Source organism: Sorex fumeus, unplaced genomic scaffold (assembly GCF_029834395.1).
Source record: "Sorex fumeus unplaced genomic scaffold, SorFum_2.1 ptg000130l, whole genome shotgun sequence".
In the NCBI taxonomy this organism is placed as follows: domain Eukaryota; kingdom Metazoa; phylum Chordata; class Mammalia; order Eulipotyphla; family Soricidae; genus Sorex; species Sorex fumeus.
The window spans coordinates 4,197,482-4,218,079 of NW_026606187.1; the positions used below are offsets into that span (position 1 = coordinate 4,197,482).

The 20,598-nt window shown below is 42.2% G+C and overlaps 1 protein-coding gene across 1 annotated transcript in view; it reads right to left on the bottom strand.

The window, feature by feature from the left end:
• DNAH3 (dynein axonemal heavy chain 3) overlaps nucleotides 1-20,598 on the bottom strand; it is a 213,943-nt gene that overhangs the window by 59,303 nt on the left and 134,042 nt on the right. Inside the window, exons 41-47 of the mRNA XM_056138888.1 lie at nucleotides 17,742-17,845; nucleotides 14,796-15,090; nucleotides 12,889-13,068; nucleotides 6,131-6,254; nucleotides 5,875-6,031; nucleotides 5,029-5,172; nucleotides 728-1,394 (exon numbers count right to left, since the gene is read on the bottom strand). Of these exons, the coding sequence (XP_055994863.1) occupies nucleotides 728-1,394; nucleotides 5,029-5,172; nucleotides 5,875-6,031; nucleotides 6,131-6,254; nucleotides 12,889-13,068; nucleotides 14,796-15,090; nucleotides 17,742-17,845 (1,671 nt within the window). The remainder of the gene's footprint in view (nucleotides 1-727; nucleotides 1,395-5,028; nucleotides 5,173-5,874; nucleotides 6,032-6,130; nucleotides 6,255-12,888; nucleotides 13,069-14,795; nucleotides 15,091-17,741; nucleotides 17,846-20,598) is intronic.

Below are 20,598 nucleotides of genomic sequence, written 5' to 3' on the forward strand. Positions count from 1 at the left end.
ATCTTTCTTTCCAGAGAGGAGCGGGCGGGCTGGTCAACGCCCTTCCCCCTCCGGGCAGGCTTGGTGGCGCGGATCAACACAAGTCCATTTGCTTTTCTGCTCCAAGCGGCTGGTTCTCTGTGCTAAGTCCTTGTGCCTCCGGGGCCGTGGCCGTGCCGGAGAGCCGCTCGTGGGGGGCAGCTGGCGACCTTGGTGGGGTGTGGGGGACGGCCCACAGAGCCCCCCTTCCCATGAGGTCCCCGCCGCTCCCCCCCCCGAGCCCGGCTCAAACCCGCTTTCCACAAGGCTCCCGTGCGGCCGCCATCTTTCTTTCCAGAGAGGAGCGGGCGGGCTTAAAATTTTGATCTTAATACTAACGTAAAACATGCCAAAAAGTAAAACAGAAAGGTCTGGACTGGACGAAAGTGGTATAAAGACAGAAGTTTAAGGTTGATAAGACATGGTAACAAGAGAAACTGACAAAAACTGTGGGTCTTTGGTTAGAGTAGATGAAGAATTCTAGATTCTTTGTGTGAGGCCACAGGGATAAAATACAAAGAGGAAGGAGGAGAGGAACTGACAAAACTAGACATGCTTAAAAATAATTTCTCAGGAGACTGCAAGTTTCCATAGAAATTCCAGGCACTGACCCATGGGTGGATGCTAGGACTGGATCAGTCATGGAATTGTTAAGAAAACCAGATGTAGGGCACTCAGAGGCAAAGGGAGAACGGAGCTGACTTCTTACCAAGGACAATATGAAGGTTCTTTTTCACTCTTTCAATGAAAAAGTTATACATAGAAAGAGGAGTGACCTCAATCTTCTGGCCATCGGTTCTCGCTGCCATTTGCATCTTCTCTACAATGTCGGCCTTCTCATCAGCTGGGAAGATATTGGGAACATCGCCTGTGTTCAGAAGCATGTTGATGTCTTCCACGAAAGACTCATCCATGATCTGATTATCGGCAAAGAGGAAGACAGTTTTCTTGACGACCACCCCGGATTGCAACATGATCTTCTTCAAGTCTTCCCTCCAGTCGTTACTCGAGTAGCTCTTCGTGATCTCGATCTGGTACAGCTCGTATGAGTTCATGAACGTGGACAGTTTGCTGGCACTTTGGCGCCCACTGCCCCCAATCCCCACCAGGAGCAAGTGGCCTTTGTCCTGCTTCAGGACTCTGCAGATCCTGGAGATGTGCTCAATGGCGAACTTGAACATGACCAAGGACATGGGGGCCTTGCTGACATTGTTGAACTCTTCCAGGTAGTACTCCATCACCGTCGTGAGCTGTTTCAGATCGGTGATCTCATCGTAGATTTTTACATCACTGCTTGGCTTGAAGAAATCTCCAAAAAAGAGGTTGCGGATATTATCGTCAACAATTTTCCCAGTAGGGGACAGGTGGAAGAGGACCTGTGGGAAAGAGAGAACTCAGTCAAGCATGACATCGGTCGATGGCCAAATGGGATGACAATGGGAGGTGAAGGGGAAGAAACAGGCTTTAAAGCCATTAGTTTGGGACTGGAACAATAGCACAGTGAGTAGGGTGTTTGCCTTTGCACGTGGTCAACCGAGGTTCGATTCCCAGCATCCCATATGGTCCCACAAGCACCGCCAGGAGTAATTCCTGAGTGCAGAGCCAGGAGTAACCCCTGAGCATTGCTGGGTGTGACCCAAAAAACAAAAAAAGAAGAAAAGTCATTAGTTTGTCAGTAGATAAAAAACAAACTTTGAAACATGCCTATTGAGATGGCAAGCTGGGGGGAGGGCATGGGAACTCTGGTGGAAGGAAGGAAGCTGACACTGGTGGTGGGATTGGTACCAATCTAATTAATTAGTTATACAACTAGAATATGGCATGACTAAGACTTATCTGTCAATAAGTTTGTGGGTCATGGCCCTTTAATTAATTTCAGAAATAAATTGAAACAAACCAAACCAACCCAGAAAACCCAACCATAACATGTCAATCTAATGGCTTAAGACTGATGAAAGGGCACTAGAGAGAGATGTGCAAGTGTGGGTCAATCTGTTTGCTAAGTGGCTTAAACAGTGGTGACGAGATTGTAAAATCCCCAGAGGATTGTCATTTTTTTTTATGTGCTTGCTGTTTCACCAGACTTCAGTACTGTTTCTACCTTTTCTCCTCACTCTGTGCCTACAGCAATAGTGTTTTAGATACTGCTTCCTGATATTAGAACCTGGCACTACTTCTGAAATTGACCTCTGGATGAAACATGAAATACTTGCATAGCTTTTCCTATGGAGAAATTATAGCACTGTAATAGCACTGTCCTCCCGTTGTTCATCGATTTGCTAGAGTGGGCACCAGTAACCTCTCCATTGTGAGGTTTGTTGTTACTGTTTTTGGCATATCGAATATGTCACGGGGAGCTTGCCAGGCTTTGCCGTGTGGGCGGGATTCTCTTGGTAGCTTGCCAGGCTCTCTGAGAGGGATGGAGGAATCAAACCTGGGTAGGCCACATGCGAGGCAAATGCCATACCCGCTGTGCTATCGCTCCAGCCCAGAGAAATTATAATGCCTTGAAAATTGAAATTGAGAGTACCATCTGAGAATTGTCAGGAGTTACCCAAAAATCCCCCAAAAAAGAAATAAAATTGAGGAGCCAGAGAGGGGGGGCGGTGGGGAGGGAGGGGGAGAGAGAGAGAGAGAGAGAGAAAGAGAGAGAGAGAGAGAGAGAGAGAGAGAGAGAGAGCATCAAGTAAGGAATTTGTCTTGCACACAACCAACTCTGTTTCTTCCCCGCATCTCATATGGTTCCTGGAACACCACCAGGAGTGATTCCTGAGTGCAGAGCCAGGAATAACCCTGAGCATTGCCAGACATGGCCCCAACCTATCCCCCGCCCCCCGCCAATTGAAGTAAAACTTGAATATTCAAATTAACCTTTCAATGTCAAGTGGAAAAGAGAAAATATGAGTGAATGGGAAAACCTAATCTTTCATTTAGGTTTCAACAGAACTTCAAGTGATCTGAACATTTATAGCTTATTTCTGAACACATAAGTTATTGTGAATAGATAAAATGTATTTTGTTTGTTATTTAAAATATCAGAGAGCAAATCTCTTTGGAGAAAAATTAAGTCTGGTCCAAGCTGGTGGTAATGGGAATTGATGTAGTCTGTCTAGAGAATGACAGAGATCCAGAATTACTTCTCCTGGGCATTTGTCCAAAGGATATAAAAACATGAATTCAAGTGGGTATTTGTACCTTTATGTTCATATCAGCATTAGTTATAGGTAAAATATGGGACCAGTTTATTTTTTTTTCCTTTTTGGGTCACATCCGGTGATGCACAGGGGTTACTCCTGGCTCAAGCACTCAGGAATTACTCCGGCAGTATTCAGGGGACCATATGGGATGCTGGGAATTGAACCCGGGTTAGCCGCATGCAAGGCAAATGCCCTGTCCACTGTGCTATGGCTCCAGCCCCAGGATCAGTTTAATGTTCATCTATAGTTACCTAGGTAAATAAACTGATATTTTGTTATTTTAAAAGATGAAATGATGTACTTTGGGATAAAATATATGGAACTTGGTTTGACTATGCTAAGTAAAATAAGGAAGTGAAAGCAATTATTGGGTGGCTTCACTCATAAGTGTAATATGAGTTACTAGAGCAAGCAAACTTGCAACAAACAACAAAATTCCTAGACTCAGTGAAAACGATAGAAAGGGATGCATGGCTAATGAGCAGAGGGATCTTTTCACTGATGAAATGGCATTCGTAGTGAGAGATATGACAATCTTTGTTTTGGGGTCACACCCAGTGGTCATCAGGGGCTATTCCTGGCCATGTGCTCAGGATTAATCTCTGGCAGAGTTTAGTCAACCATATAGGTGCCAGGGACTGAATGAGAGGGGGTCCTACACTGGTAGATGTAGGCCACGTGCCTTATCTTCTGTACTATCTCTCCGGCCTGAGTGGTAACAATTATACACACACAGAGAATGAAGCCAACCCCCTAAAGGGCCATACCAATGTAGATCAATCATTAGCCAATAAAATTTTTAAAAGTTTAAGCCTTTTTATTTTTTATTTTATTTTTATTTTATTATTTTTATTTTGGGCTGGAGTGATAGCACAGTGGGTAGGGCGTTTGCCTTGCAAGGGGCCAACATGGCCGACCTGAGTTTGATTCCTCCACCCCTCTTGGAGAGCCCGGCAAGCTACCGAGAGTATCTTGCCCACATGGCAAAGCCTGGCAAGCTACCCGTGATGTATTCAATGTGCCAAACATAGTAACAATTGTCATAATGGAGACGTTACTGGGCCTGCTTGAGCAAATTGATGAACAATGGGAGGACAGTGACAGTGATTTTTATTTATTTATTTTTTTTAGTTTAAACCATTTTTAAATGGTTCAAACATAACTTATGTTACCTAGAAGTGAAGTGAAGAAAAATTAGGACAGCTACAATATATCTTCAAATTAGTTGATGAGTAGCACTGCACTGCATTGTCCTCCCGTTGTTCATCGATTTTCTCAAACGGGCACCAGTAACCTCTCCATTGTGAGATTTGTTGTTACTGTTTTTGGCATATCGAATACGTCACAGGGAGCTTGCCAGGCTTTGCCGTGTGGGCAGGATTCTCTTGGTGGCTTTCTGGGCTCTCTGAGAGGGGTGAAGAAACAGAAGGCAGGTTGGCCGCATGCAAAGCAAACGCCCTACCCGCTATGCTATACAAAATATCTTTTTTTTTTTTTTAGATTCAGTAAGCAGAACTGTGAGTCTCTACAATGAAGGAAATTCAAACTCTGAGATGAAAGGGCTAAATATTTGTGATAATTTCTAGGGTGTTTTTTTGTTTGTTTGTTTTTGTTTTGAGGTTGCACCTGGTGGAGCTCAGAAATGGCTCTGAGCATGCCTGGCTCTGTGCTCAGGGATCACTCCGGGAGGGGTTTGTGAAACCATATGCTGTGCTGGGGATTCAACCAAGGTCAGTTAGGTGCAAGGCAAGCACCCTACCAGCTGTACTATCTCTCCGGTCCCAGTCATTTCTAATTATAGGACACAGCTTACCTTATCCATGCTCTGCTTGAAGGAATTAGAAGTGGTCTCTTTTACTAGGTTGAAGAAGATTTGTCTGTCTTCTTGATCTATCAGACGGTCATAGAATACTCGATACACCTCATGGATCCAAAGTCGAATAAGTTTTTCTACATCCTGAAAATCCAGAGTTAATTCTTTGAATGGGGGCTGGAGCGATAGCACAGTGGGTAAGGTTTTGCCTTTCCTGAGGCCGACCGGGTCGGCCCAGGTTCGATTCCTCCGCCCCTCTCGGAGAGCACAGCAAGCTACTGAGAGTATCTCGCCCGCATGGCAAAGTCTCGCAAGCTACCCATGATGTATTCGATTGCCAAACACAGTAACAAGTCTCACGATGGAAGTGTTACTGGGCCCGCTTGAGCAAATCAATGAACAACGGGAGGACAGTGCTACAGTGCATTGCAATTCTTTGAATGAATGGAAGATAGTGCCTTAGGTAGTAGTTCTCAAACAATTTCTATGTCCTGGGTCTGACATGAGGACTCAGAGAATAATACTTATAAGGTACTTAGCTCAGGGGCTAGAGTGATAGCAGAGTGATAGCAAAGTGGGTAGGGCTGTTCCTGGTTCAATTCCCAGCATCCCATATGGTTCCCCAAGCACCGCCAGGAGTAATTCCTGAGTGCATGAACCAGGAGTAACCCCCTGCGCATCGCCGGGTGTGACCCAAAAAGAAAAAAAAGGGAAAAAAAGATACTTAGCTCAGTAGCTAGCATAAATAATGCTTACTGAACTTCGACTAGTTCTATTATCATTGTATATCCCTGTAGACAAAGGCAGCCCCGAATAAACTTGATAATGCCCATGAAAGCTACTGACCTGCAAATGAGTATGAGGGCATAGAAGCACACCCTGGATAACCCGTGAGAAGTCCCGCAGGTTAAAGACGTAATGTGACTTGGAGGGAGTTGGTAAGAAATTCTCCACCGCAGCTTTATAAATGGCCATGGTAGCTTGCACCATTATCTTTCCGTTCCTTGGAAGTAAGGGGAAGGCCGAGCAGTTAAGGAGGACCCCGTACTGAGGACCCATTAGGCCAATGTTTGGCCAGTGTTTGGTTACCAGGACCTCTTACCTTAAGAATGATACATCAAACCCTTTAGCAAAGTGCCAGTCAGAAATAGCAGTGAAAATCTTGATTAAAGTATCATCATCAAAGGCATTGATGGAAAGGATATTCAGATGGCGTGTGAATCGTCCTGGAAGACACACAAACATAGACTGACCCTGCTGAATCTAGGGATCCTGGGTTGTAGGACAGTGGTCTTTCCTTGGCCTAAAGTTTTGTCTAACATGCAGCCTCTAACCACATGTAGCACTGTAGCACTGCCCCAGTAACATCTCACAACAAATTGTGAGACTTGTTGCAGCTACTTAAATTTAAATATTGAATACGATTTAAACAATGTTATTTCCTCAAATCCATTCACTCCCAAATTTCAAGAACAACATGTGACTAGTGGTTGGTATTTTGCACAAAAAAAAGTTACAGAACATCTCCATGATTGCAGAAGTTCTCATGACAGTGTAAGTCTAATGCTTCTTTGTTTTCAAAGGATAAAGGTGATATATTACTACTGTAAAAGTAAAATGATACAAAAGCCATAGCATAGAAAGTATCTGCTTTGAGTTACCTTCCATATACCAAATTCATTCTTGCTTCAAATTAATCATTATTAATTTGGTATCCTTACATATCTATCCCCCCATTATTTATTTATATACATACATACAAACCTGTTAGATTTATCTATAACTCAATCTCACTTTGATGAGTTATGACTCACATATCACACAATTCATTAACTTAAAGTTCAAAATAATTTTTTAAAAGTATATTTAGAGTTGTGCAACTATTACAACGATCAATTTTCGACTATTTTAATTATCTGCAAAGGAATATCCCTTAGAAATCACTTGCCACTTCCTTGCAGTCTGGGGGAAACCAATCTATTTTTATCTCTATAGATTTGCTTGAACATCTCAAAGCTTTTTGTTATATAAACCAAAACACAGGTATAGAAAATGACATAAAACAAATGTATAGATTAGTGAATCACTGTAAGGTTAACCCACCCTTACATTTGCTTTCCAGGTTAAGAAACAGAGAAGGTGAACGTTCTCCCAACTTGAGCTGCTCTAAACTTGTATTCCAGGTACCAGTGAGACTCTCTGTTGCCTGCTTTGGAACTGGACTATCTGCAGATCTGCTAGATGTCTTATTATTTCCCTGTATTTTATCCTGCACAGATAACATGCAAGTCTTAGAGTTCTTAATAGTTATTTCCCACCGATTGTGCCTTGGAATTTGTGAGGACACTTTGCCAACTAGCTTTGCAAATATTATTTGTAGGTTGTTATTTTGCCATCTAGTTTCTCAGTTTATAGGAATTAGGGAGGCATTAAAAATGATTCTGCCACTGTTGATGTCATGTCTCCAAAATTCTTTTCATAATTCCTATTTTATGTATGTGAATAGGCTTACTCTCCACTATGCTTATGTACTGATCTATGTTGTCTTTGCTGGAGTGATAGCACAGTGGGTAGGGCGTTTGTCTTGCACACGGCTGACCAGGGTTCGATTCCCAACATCCCATAGGGTCCCCCGAGCACCGCCAGGAATAATTCCTGAGTGCAAGAGCCAGGATCATTTGACACATTCTTCATCTAGAACCACTGATAATTGTGTAAACTTAAAAAAAGTCACAATGTTTCTTATAATTATAATAATTTGATATTTGTGAAAATAGTAATTTTTATTGAATGCAACATACTTAAACTATAAAACCCAGCTCCCGGAAGCACGCAGCCACATTTGTGGCCGCACGACATCTTATTATCTCATTTTTCCTTTGGAGAACCCAGCGGGCTACTGAAAGTATCCTGCCCGCACGGCAGAGTCTGGTAAACTTCCCGTGTTGTACTCAATAGGCCAAGTATCAGTAACAATGATGGGTCTCATTCTCCTAATCCTGAAAGAGCATTGGAAATGGCTCCTTTAAAATCTCAGGGCTAGGAAGAAGGAGACATTACTGGTGCCTGCTCTAGGCAATCGACAAACAACAGGATGATCGCGATCATGATCGAAACGTACTTAGAAAGATGTGAGAGGAGAGAAAAGGTGAAATGTGTTCAAGATAGAACACAGGCTTCTCTAGAGTGGAAATAAGCAAGCAGAGAAACAGAGAGACAAGCAGCAAGATACATGCTCAAGGGAGAACATAGGCTTGAAGAGCAAGCCAAACTTGATATTTGTTCACCTTATTATATTACCTCAGCTCAAATCAATCTTTTTCCAAACCATATTCTAAACTTTCCCCCAACCCCCCTGCCAGTTTTTGGGCCACATCTCAGAGTTCACACCTTCTGGCTCTGTGCTCGGAGATCACTCCTGATGGCACACAGGGGGCCAAGCATATGGGAAGCTGGGGATCAAACCCAGGTCGGCCACATGCAAGGCCTTAGCCACTGTGTTAGTTATCTCTCCAGCCTCTAAGCTAGTATATCTTAACTTGGGTCTGTATGGTACCATGTAGGTTCCCAGGATATTGTAAGGGTGAAACCGGTGAAACCACATAAGTGGGCAACCACAGTATGAGACTAAGGGGCCAATTGGTAGGACAGCAGTGTGTGTGTGGGGGGAGGGGGCTACAGGAAGGAAAAAAGTTGGAAGGGGTGGGGCTGGGGCGATAGAGCAGCAGGTAGGGAGTTTGCCTTGCACGTGGCTGACCCAGGTTTTATCCCCAGCATCCCGTATGATCCCCTGAGCATCACCAGGAGTAATTCCTGAGCGCAGAACCAGGAGTAACTCCCGAGTTAGGCCTGGTATGACCCAAAAAAGAAAAAAGCAAAGGAAAACAAAACAATATGTTGAAGGGGGCCACTGTCAGGAAAAGACTGAGAAACACAGCTCTAGATCGCTTCACTCCAGTCTCGTATACCCAGGCACTGGTATCTCCAGGACAGCTGGTAGATTGGCACTTACAGCTACGTTGTTGATTCTCTACTGAACACAATTTTACTAAACACCATCATCATATATAGTTTCTTCCTGGCTATAATGGGACAGGACAGAAATAAGACTGCTCTGCATTCATGAAAATGAACAAACTTTGCCCCTTCCAACTACCATGAGTGCCTATTCCTTTACTAAGTACCAACTCCAGTCCCCACTTTTTTCCTGCCTTCTAGATAAAAGGTAAGGTTTCATTCAACACATTTTTCTTACTTACTGTGAGCACCCCAAGGCAGAACAGAACTTCTAGTTCCCTAGCCTTCCCTCAAATTACTCAGCACAATCTACTGAGTTCTCTGCAGTCAAGCCTTGGATGGTTCTCCAGGCTCTGGAGACTATTGCTGCATCGAGTTAATAAACCCAATTTCATTTGACTATGGAGGTATTCTTGGCAGTCACAGTTCTCTGATCTTTATTACAGTCTTTCCAAAGACCGTATTTATTACACAGCCTGAAATGCCAATTGCTATGTAAACATTAATATTTTACTATTAGCAAATAGCATTTACTTTTAGCATATAACTATAAAGTGTTTATCACCATTTCTGTATTATGTTTTAGAAATAGTAAATCTTTTCTCCCAGTTTTATTGACATACAATCGACATATTACACAAATAAATTTAAAGTATACAACATGATACTTTAAATGGAGCGATAGCACAGCAGAAGGGTGTTTGCCTTACAAGCAGCCAACTTGGCCGACCCAAGTTTGATTCCTCCGCCCCTCTCGGAGAGCCCAGCAAGCTACCGAGAGTATCTCGCCCGCACTGCAGAGCCTGGCCAGCTCCTCGTGACGTATTCGATATGCCAAACACAGTAACAACAAGTCTCACAATGGAGATGTTACTGGGCCTGCTCGAGCAAATCAATGAACAACGGGAGGCCCGTGATACAACATGATAAATTGATACACAGAGCTATTCTAAAATTATAGCCACAATAAGCTTAGTTAAACACTTTTTTAAAACCACGCATAGCGTTATTTTGTATGTGGTGTTAACAGTAAGATCTATGCTCTTTGCAACTATTACATATGCAATACAGTATTTCCAAGCTATCCATTAGAACCCCAGAACTCAATTATTTTATGGCTATAGTAGCTGAAGTTTGTACTATTTCACCCCCTTTGCCTATTTTGCTACTTGTTTCCCATTCTTGCCTCTGACAACCTCCAATCTATTTTTTTATTAGCATGGTTATTATTATTACTTATTGCTGCTGTGACACACACATAAATGAGATTGTGTGGCATTTGTCTTTTTTGGTCTGGCTTATTTCACTTAGCATTAATCCTTTCAAGGTCCTTTCATGTTGTTGCAAATGGCAAGATTTTCTCTTTTTAATTTTGTTCTGTTTTGGGAGGAGTGACACCAGGAGTTGGTCTGGGTATATTCCTGGCTCTGTGCTTAAGGGTCACTCCTGACAGTGCTCAAGGGACCACAGGGCACCGGAAATTGAACCTGGGTCTGCCTCATGCAAGGCAAGTGCCTTAGCCACTGTACTCTCTCCAGCCCAAGAGCTTATCTTTCCTAATGGCTTACTAATAGTCCACTATATATACACAATCTTGTGTCATGATGGGAGATGTATTCTGAGAACTGCACTTGTTAGTGAACTGTCATTGTGAGAATGTTAGAGTGTAATTACACAAACCTAGAGAGCATAACCTATACATGTAAGGCCTGTAGAGAGATCACTATCAAATTTGTAACTCATCATGAAAAAACTTTCTTTTGTGGTACATGATTATCTACCAAATTTCCCTTACATCCCCATCCAGGCATAAACATTTAGGTTTTTTCCATATTTTATGAGGTTAGTTTGTGTTCTACTTCTTTTTTGTGGGAGACACAGCGGACGATGCTTGGGGTTACTAACTCCTGGCTCTGCACTCAGGAACCACTTCTGGCAGTGCTCAGGAGACCACATGTGATTGAACTTGGGGTGGCTGCATGCAAAGCAAACTCCCTACCTGTTAAACTATAGCTCTTGCCCCCTTTTAGTCACTTTTCTTTAAATAAATGCCCAGAAGTAAAACTCCTGGGTCATACGATAGTTCTATTTTCAATTTTTTGAAGAACTTCTCTTCTTCTTCTTCTTCTTCTTCTTCTTCTTCTTCTTCTTCTTCTTCTTCTTCTTCTTCTTCTTCTTCTTCTTCCTCTTCTTCCTCTTCTTCCTCCTCCTCCTCCTCCTCCTCCTTCCTTCTCCTTCTTCCTTCTTCCTTCTTCTTCTTCCTTCCTTCTCCTTCTTCCTTCTTCTTCTTCCTTCTTCTTCTTCTTCATTATTATTATTAAATCACAGTGAGATACACAGTTCCAAAGTTGTTCATAATTGGGTTTCATTCAAACATGGAAGCTTTGTAACAGTATCTCACTGTGATTCAATAAAAAAAAATTGAGTTTCATTCATATAATGTTCCAACACCTGTCCCTTCACCAGAGTTCATTTCCCACCACCACCAATGTCCCCAGTTTCCCTCCCACTCCCCTCTCCTGCCTCTATGTCTCTACGGCAGGTACTTCTTCCTCCCCTTTCTCTCTCTCTCTCTCTCTCTCTCTCTCTCTCTCTCTCTCTCTCTCTCTCTCTCTCCCTCTCCTTTTGGGAGTTAATTATGATTTGCAATACAGATGCTGAAAAGTCATCACGTTTATCCTTTTATCAACTTTCAACACTCAGTTCTTATCCAGAGTGATCCTTTCTAACTATTTTGTCCACATTATTTTTTAAGTGGATTCACCAAATTACCTTTCCACTAACAGTGCAAAGGCTTTTCTTTTTCACATCTCCTTGTCAGCACTTGTTATTTCTTGTCTTTCTGATAACAATCATTTAAAAAGATATGAGATAATATCTCATTGTGGTTTTGATTTTTGTTGCTGTTTTGTTTTGGAGCCCCACCTGGCAATGCTCAGAGATTACTCCTCGCTCTACACTCAGAAATCCCTTCTGGCAATGCTCTGAGGACCGTATGGGATGCCAGAAATCGAACCCACATTGGTTTCGAACCCTTTCCAAATCAAGTGCCTTACCTGTTGTACTGTCTCTCTGGCTCACTATGGTTTTGATATTTTGATATTTTCCTGATGATTAATTATGTTGAAAGTCTTTTCATGGGCCTGTTGGCTACTGAATGTCTTCTTAAGAAAAACATCTGTTCAAATCCTTGACTCATTTAAAAATCAGTTTGTTGTTTTGTTATTGAGTCATAAGTACCCTGTGTATTTTTCTTGTTTTACAGGTTAGAAAGCTAATAGCAGAACTAATAGCGTGATAACAGAACCCAAGGCTGGAAATGGTATTAATACTTAACCAAGGAAATAGTTCATAAAAATAAAGTCACCTACTATCCTGAATGGACCAAGCTGAACCTCAATCATGGTCCAGACCTGTTATTAGAACCACAGAGGGGAAAGTCCAGGTTGTTTATTATTTTTCTCGGTATAGTTTGGGTGCATTGATATGTCTCAGAAAATCTTAAGGATTACAACAAGTAGAACAGGCAAATCTGTCATGTACTCTTAGTTGTGAGCCTCTTATCTAGTTTCCCTTCAAAAATATGTATTGGCCACATCAGACTCTGCTTTTCATATGAGATTCTCGGTTCCCAGAGGACCCGGCCAAAGACTTATCACATCCCATTTACATCTTTCCATCCTATGTCTATCAGAATGAATTCGTCAAACATGACACCCTGAAGGTAACCAAATCCTGTTGTCTGTCTGTTGCCTAGATACGCTTTCATCTGGTCTCCTCCAGGACTGAGTGCTCTGTACCAGTTTTCCATTCCTGCAGAAGGCCTGCCTCTATTTCACCTACCAGTAATGTCATTCCTTCCTCCTCCAGGGGGACCCATGGCTGTCACAAGCAGCATATCCACAATGTCCAACCTAGTTGTGTCCTTCTTGTCAAACCAGTAACCGTGGTCAATCCATTGCCTTAGGAGCTCGATGGGAGGCTGGGCCCCATATACCTCTTTGGCTGGCATGTTGAGGTCATCTGGTGAAAGAAGCCATGAGCACACAGTTAAAGCTTATGGGTTACTCTGCTCTTGCAAGAAGGCAACAGATTCCTTTCATGAGAGAGTCTGTGTTCAACTGTCCCATCCCTTTTCCAGACAGCATTCAGGCAGTGGACATTTGACAATGGGAAGAGTTTTTCTTGAATTTTGGATCTCCTGCCCCACTGAGATCCATACCTGTTATTACTTTAAGGATGCATAAATGGTATCACTGAAACATTTATTTTTTTTTATCATTTTTTCCAATAAAAATATTTTTCTACTATGTGTTAGACATTTTGTTCATTGTTGGGTGTTTTAATGGTGGGGAATATAGTCATATTCTTAGCCAAGTGTGTATTTAATCTCACCAGCAGGTAATAGTTGAACTCCAATGGGAGCAAAGCTTTAGGCTAGGTATTTTGAGAAGCAAAACCAAGCTGCAAGAGGAGACTGAGATTGTGATTTTGACAACAAGAATTTCTTTTCCCCAAGAGCAGAACACCTGGTCTTGGCACATAGGAGGCACACTCCCCCCACCCCCCCAATGAAGGCTTTTTCCCCCTTTCTAATGAACATTGATTAGAATATCCAGTTTGTGCCTTGCAACATTTTTGGCCTACTTTTTAAAAAGTAGTAATTCTTTAACTAACCCAAATAATGACTTTGTAAGGTGGATAATAATACCATTATAAGAAAGCTGAAGAATTGGGGGTCATGTAAGTTAAGTCAGAAAAGTCCTAAATTTATAGATAATTAAAGAGATTTGAACCTAGATATGTTTGGCTGTAAAGTTTTAACTATTTGTGGGTTTATAGTAAAATCAGGAAGATAGAATTTGTGGGAGAAAAGGAGAAAGAAATAAAAAGAAAAGGGAACTAACGTAAATTAAGGTCCTTGCTTTTAAAAAGCAGAATTATAGTTGGTAAGAGGATAAAGGCATGCAACTTTTACTATTGCTATTTAAACTTTTAAAGCATAACATGAGATAACCTAGAAGAATAGACAGAACATACGTTATATAAGGCAAAAAGAAACCCGGGCTTGGGCGATGGCTCCAGAATGTTCTAGATGTTTAACTCTGCACAGGGAATACAATCTTTGGAATTCCCATTAACTGGTTAGTGAAATAATAATGATGTAATAATAATTATGTGAGTAAAATTAAGTTTTATTTAAAAAATTAAACAGGTAAAATTTCAGGAAAGTTATTATGCTTAAGTCATATTTATTTAGCAACTACTAGATTTTAAAATTTATCAATAGCATATTTATCTAGCACAAAATGGAAAGAGAAACTTATCACAAAATGTGTGTTGCTTTTGGAGATGAAAATGGGCAACACTGCAATACCTTTCTGGGATTACTTCTCACTGAAAGGTAATGTTGCCTGATCCTCTGAGAGGAAATAGGAAGCTTCCGTCTACCAAAAGGTAACTTTTAACATTTTTGACCTACAATACATGATCATCAAATACTTGGTAACAGAAGAAAGGAAAGAAAAAATGAATAAAAGAGAAAAAAGAGGGAAGGAAAGAAGGAAGGAAGGGAGGAAGGAGGGATGAAGGAAGGGAAGGAGGGAGGATGGGGGAATAAAACTAAATTATATTAACCAGAAATATTTTATCTCCCAGTGTTAATAAAAGGCCTGTAGGACGGTCATGCAAAGGGCTGTCTTAGTTTGTTTGGGTGTAAGAAACGAGTTGTACCCAGATTTTGGTCTTACCCACAAACACCACTGCCTTCTTCCCTAAGGGAGGCCCGAAAAGACCTTTTCTCCTTCGGTCCAGCTTGGACATAATGATATCTTGGGTCTGATTGGCTGAAGTTCTGGCAGAGAAATTGATGCAGTTGGGCAGGTAGACATTTTTGGGAAGATGGAGAAGAAAGTTGTTGGTGATGGCAGATTTGCCAGTTCCTGTAGGACCCACAAACAGTGTTGGAATCTCATGGTTTATGTAGGTTTTCAAGAAGAAGGACTGTCGGGCTGTCTCCATTGTAGGGATGATGAGGTCTGAGATCTGTACCACAGAGGGAGAGGAGAGTCTTAGTACTGAACCCAGGAGGCTGGGTCTTGGTCTTCAGGAGATCTGGATTCAATTCTTTAATTTTTGTATTTTTAATTTTAGGCATTGTGATTTACAATACTGTTCCATGCATACAATACTCCAACATCCTCCACCAGAATGTTCCCTCCACCTATTCTCCACCACCCTACCCTGCCCCGCCCTTCCCCTCCCTCACCACACACGGCACATTAAGCTCAATTCTGTAGACCTGTTCCCTGGTTCTGTTACCTTTGGCCATTTGTCATTGGTTTCTTTATATCCCACAGAAGAGAGAGTCCATTCTGTTTCTGTTCCTCTCCTCCTGAATAAGTTCATTCACCATAACTCTCTCAAGAGCAGCCAATTGCATAATTAAGTCTTTTCTTATAACCAAATACCATTTCACTGTGTATAGACACCACCATGTCTTTCCTCAGCCATCTGTTCTTGGACACTTGGGCTGCTCTGGATTCATCCAGTCTATTCAGCTTTGCCATGTACTATCTTGATGGTCTTGAGTGAGTACTTAACCTCAGCCTGTTGAGCTCTCTTCCCGTCCTTCTACACTGTATACTGAAACACCCAACTGTCATATTATAAATGCTAATCATATAAGGATGGATCTATAGCCCCGTGATCATTGCTCAGAATCAACCTTCCAGTCTGTCTCACTCCAGGCAAGGTCCACCCCCCATTTGCCATATTTATTCCAATGATTCAGGAGGTTTGTGATTGACCCTCGATCTTAATTCTCTGTGCTTGTTCCTCACCTGCTTTTCCAAAACTTGGTTCTGAGACCCACCCCTCCCCTTAACCTCTTATCCATAACAGGATTAAACTCTTCCTGATATTCAGATCCAAATTGAACTCATAGATTCAATGTTAGCATTTTTAAAAAGAGAAGCATGCATACACAAGCTTGGATCAAACCTTCAAACACCTGTGCTTCAGCATCACAGACCCAGATTTCTACTTGCTTTCATTGTCCATGTTTCGATTTACTCAGCTACATAATACCAGAAAGAAAAAAACACTGGCTGCAATCATTAGAAACCCTATTATGAACTCTTAGCCCACACTGTGTGCTGTGATCAATGGCATTTGTGAATCTGATTATCATTATCAACCATACAAAGTGGCCATCAGTCTACCCCTCATTCATTTCTGTTAAGAAGAGATCCAATTTTTCTTTAAAATCCCAAGAGGATCGGAGATATAGTTCCAGGGTTTAAGGCACTTGCCTTGCATGCACCTGACCCTCAGTTCAATCCTCTGCACTGTGCGGCTCCCTGAGCCCTGCTGGAAGTGACCCCAGAGTGCTGAATCAAGAGTACCCATTTGGGGGTATGACCTAAAATAGTTCCCCCTGCAAAACAAAATTCTCAGAGAGGAGTCAGAGGGATAGCTCAAAGGCTTAAAGCACCTTCCTTGCAAGCATATGGTGACAAGTTCAAATCCCTGCCTTCCCTGGAGTGCGCTCCACACAATAAATATGGCACAGTACTCTCTGGAATCTTTGGATACTGGCCCACCAAGCACTGCAACTCAAAAGAGAAATCTATCTCCAGGCCAGAGGGATAGGACAGAGGTTAAACTCACCAACTTGCCTGTTACGTAGTTGTCCCCTGGCCCCAATAGATGGTCTCCTGAAAACCACCAAGAGTGACCCCTATGCACAGAACCAGGAATAGTAATTGAGCATCATTGGGGTTTGTCCTCCAAACAAAACAAAATTAAATAATCATTGAGCACCTGGTTCTGCATTCAGGGCCACTTTCTAGCTGTGTGGCTTTGCACAGGTTTGCCAAGAGACCTCCTCCAATCCTAGAAAGTGGAAGTAATAATTACCTGTCTCAGGTGTGACTGGAAAAGACCACAAGGATAATGCAGCCAGAATTTTCATTGTCCCACTCCTATGCTCATTTTTTGCACTTTGATTACCTTGTAATGGCTGCTCCTTTCCTAAGCTTTCACTTTCTTTTTTTTTTTTTCAGTTTTTTTTTTTTTGGTGTGTGTGTGTGTGTGTGTGTGTGTGTGTGTGTGTTTAATATTTAATACTGGGTTTGGGGGCTACACTAAGCAGTACTCAGGGCTTATTCCTGCCTCTGTGCTTAGGGATCATACTTGACAGGACTCAAGGGACCCAAGTCTACTTCTTGTTAGGAAAATGTCCTACCCACCTGAACTATCTCTCAAGCCTCTCTACTGTTAAAAAGGAGAAGAAAATCAGCCTTGGAGCGGAGTCAGTTAGAAAGAAAGGGATGGACACGGAATGACCTCACCACTCATATGTGGAATTTCAAGATACACAGCAAGGTAGCAACAAAGGCAACACTGCTTCATAAAATTGACTTTGGCGGGGGGGGGGGTGTTGAAGGGGTTCAAAGGGAGGAGCATTTGTGGGAAGGAGGTAGGCACACTGGTGATGGGCGCAGTGATGGAATGACAGACACGGGAAACCACCATTAACAGTATTGGAATCACAGTGCCTCAACCAATAACAAAATTAAAAGGCACAAAGCAAAAAAGAAAATTGCAAGCATTGGCATTGATTCCTCCACCTTGGAGAAAAATGTGTTATTATTGGAACTGAAATTCCACAGTCAATGCCTTTTTTTTTTTACCTTTGCATCAGGTGCAATATGTTCCTCCTCTTTGGTGATATACTCTGTCCACGTGTGCCACTGTCCACCACCTTGCTTGAAGAAATAAAAATCATAGATGCTTCCTGAACCCAAAGGAACAGAACAGAGCGTGAGGACTGTAGGGGCTACATTTCAAATATAAATCTAATAAGAGATCACTGTCACTGTCACTGTCTTCCCATTGTTCATCGAGTTGCTTGAGCGGCCCATTAACGTCTCCATTGTGACACTTCTTGTCACTGTGTTTGGCATATTGAATACGTCACGGATAGCTTGCCAGGCTTTTGCTGTGCGGGTGAGATACACTTGGTAGCTTGCTGGGCTCTCTGAGAGGGGCGGAGAAATCGAACCTGGGCCGACCAGTTTGGCCGCATGCAAGGCAAAGGCCCTACCAGCTGTGCTATTACTCCAGCCCAATAAGAGGTATTCAACGAAAAACTACATAATGGCATCAGCAAAAGATCTTTGACAATGCATAAGTACCAGTAATGGCACAGAGCACTGGGAAACTAGTGAGATTGACACATATTTTGTTAGTACAACATTATATATTATTTTGCATTGTGAACTATAATGATGCCCTTCAAAGAATAATAATGGTGATGGTACAAAAAATAATAGGTATCTAATAAGGTAAAGGTAAAGGCCCTCCCGTTGATCGTCGATTTGCTCGAGCGGGCCCAGTAACGTCTCCATTGGAGACTTTGTTGTTACTGTGTCTGGCATATCGAATACTCTCGGTAGCTTGCCGGGCTCTCCGAGAGGGGCGGAGGAATCGAACTCGGGTCGGCCATGTTGGCCGCTTGTAAGGCGAACGCCCTACCCGCTGTGCTATCGCTCATTTAAATAATGTACATAGGAAACAGAAAAAGCCAGAACCTTCCATCTTCCTCGGCACTAAACACGTTGGAGATGAAATGACAGACAGATGAAAGAGCCCCCTAAGAATGGTATAGTTTGAAAGACATTGGGGTACTGGGCGCCTTCGGGGAGAGCAGCGAGCACTAGTGCTGGGTGCAGCATAGGAATTATGTACACGGGAAACCACCATTGAGAGATGTATTTTTTATGAAGTCTAGTTTATCTATTTTTTGTACTTATTCTTGTGTTTTAAGTGTCTTAAATCATTGCTTAGACTTTGGTTATGAATACTAAACCCTGTTTTCTTATAATAAGTCTTAGGTTTTAACCTAAAGTTGGGTCATTGATTTTTCTGTTTCTGTTTGTCTCATGGTCTGTGTCTGTCTCTGCCTCTCTGTGACTTGTCCAGCAGTGTTCAAGTGCTCTCAGGTGAAAGAAGATCAAGCTCTACAGACCTACCGTTCAATGCTCAGGTGCAGTAATGCTCAGGGCCACCCAGGCTACCCATGACGGTGCTAGGGACGAAACTCGGCTTCCCACGGGAGGCATGTGCACCAGTTCTTTAAGTCACCTACCCTGCTTGCTCCATGATGACTCATTGAGTTAATTTTTGACTATGGCGTGAAGTAGGAGCCTATATTCATTATTTGATATGTAAATATTCCATCACCCAGGATTTTTTATTTAAAAGATTATTTCCTCTCTCCCCCCTCCATTTAATTATCTTAATACTCTTGTCAAAAATAAGGTCACCAGTGGGTCTGGAGTGATAGCACAGCGGGTAGGGTGTTTGCCTTCCACCTAGCCAACCCAGGTTCAATTCCCAGCATCCCATATGGTCCCCTGAGCATCGCCAGGAGTAATTCCTGAGTGCAGAACCAGGAGTGACCCCTGTGCATCTCCGGGTGTGACCTAAAAAGCCAAAAAAGAAAAAAAAAGGTTTCCAGGGGCCTGGAGAGATAGTACAGCGGGTAGGGCATCTGTGCACTCATCCGACCTGGGTTCAATCTCCAACATCTCATATGGTTCCCCCGCGAGCAGCGCCAGGAGTAATTCCTGAGTGGAGAGCCAGGAGTAACCCCTGAGCATTGCTGATGTGACCCCAAAAGCCAGAAAAAAAATCAGGTCATCATTAATGTGATGTGTTTACTCTCAGTTCTATTCCATTGTTCCAGTCAGTACCATATTGTCATCTATAATTAAATATATATATATATATATATATATATATATATATATATGGTCATGTGTGTCTGTCTTTTGCAAAGTTTCCATACCATTCTCACTCTGATTATAAATCATGTAAATTCTTGACCTCTTTCCTAACATTATCTGGGGCCAATTTATTTCATCTACATCCTTGGATAGAGTTCAAGGATTGGTTTGTGAATTGTATTTCTTGTCATCTGAGGTTACAGAAGCTGCATAAAAGGAAATACTCAGTTGGCCTTGGCAGGAAACCTGGGTTCTGCATTCTTTTAACTGTTGTCCAACTTTCCTAGGCTGGGTTCATTCCACCCCCATTCCTGCTAGTGGCACATGCTCCTGGGGAGCGGGGCGGGGGGGGGGGGGTGAGGGGGGGAGGGGAGTAAAGAGAGGGGGCGGAGTCAGCTCATTTCATCAACCAGCTTGGAACTCCAGAAGAGACAAAAGCAGGCGGTTCTCCCTACTCCTACTAAGATTCCACAGAAATAGGGAGGGATCCCAAGCTCAGGTTTTTATTTTATGGGTGTTTAGGCTTTTTGCTTTTAAAATAAACTTTTCATAGCTGTCCAGTCACTATTGCAGTTTATTTTTCTTCACATTGGTGATTACCAGTGAGAACTCTCTGAATTATGCTGATTTTATTCTCAGAATTAATTATTATCTTGCTGTCAGGAGACAGTAAGATAATAGATTCTGGAATTGGGAAACATATCATGCATATATATATATATATATATATATATATATATATATATATATACTTTCTCCC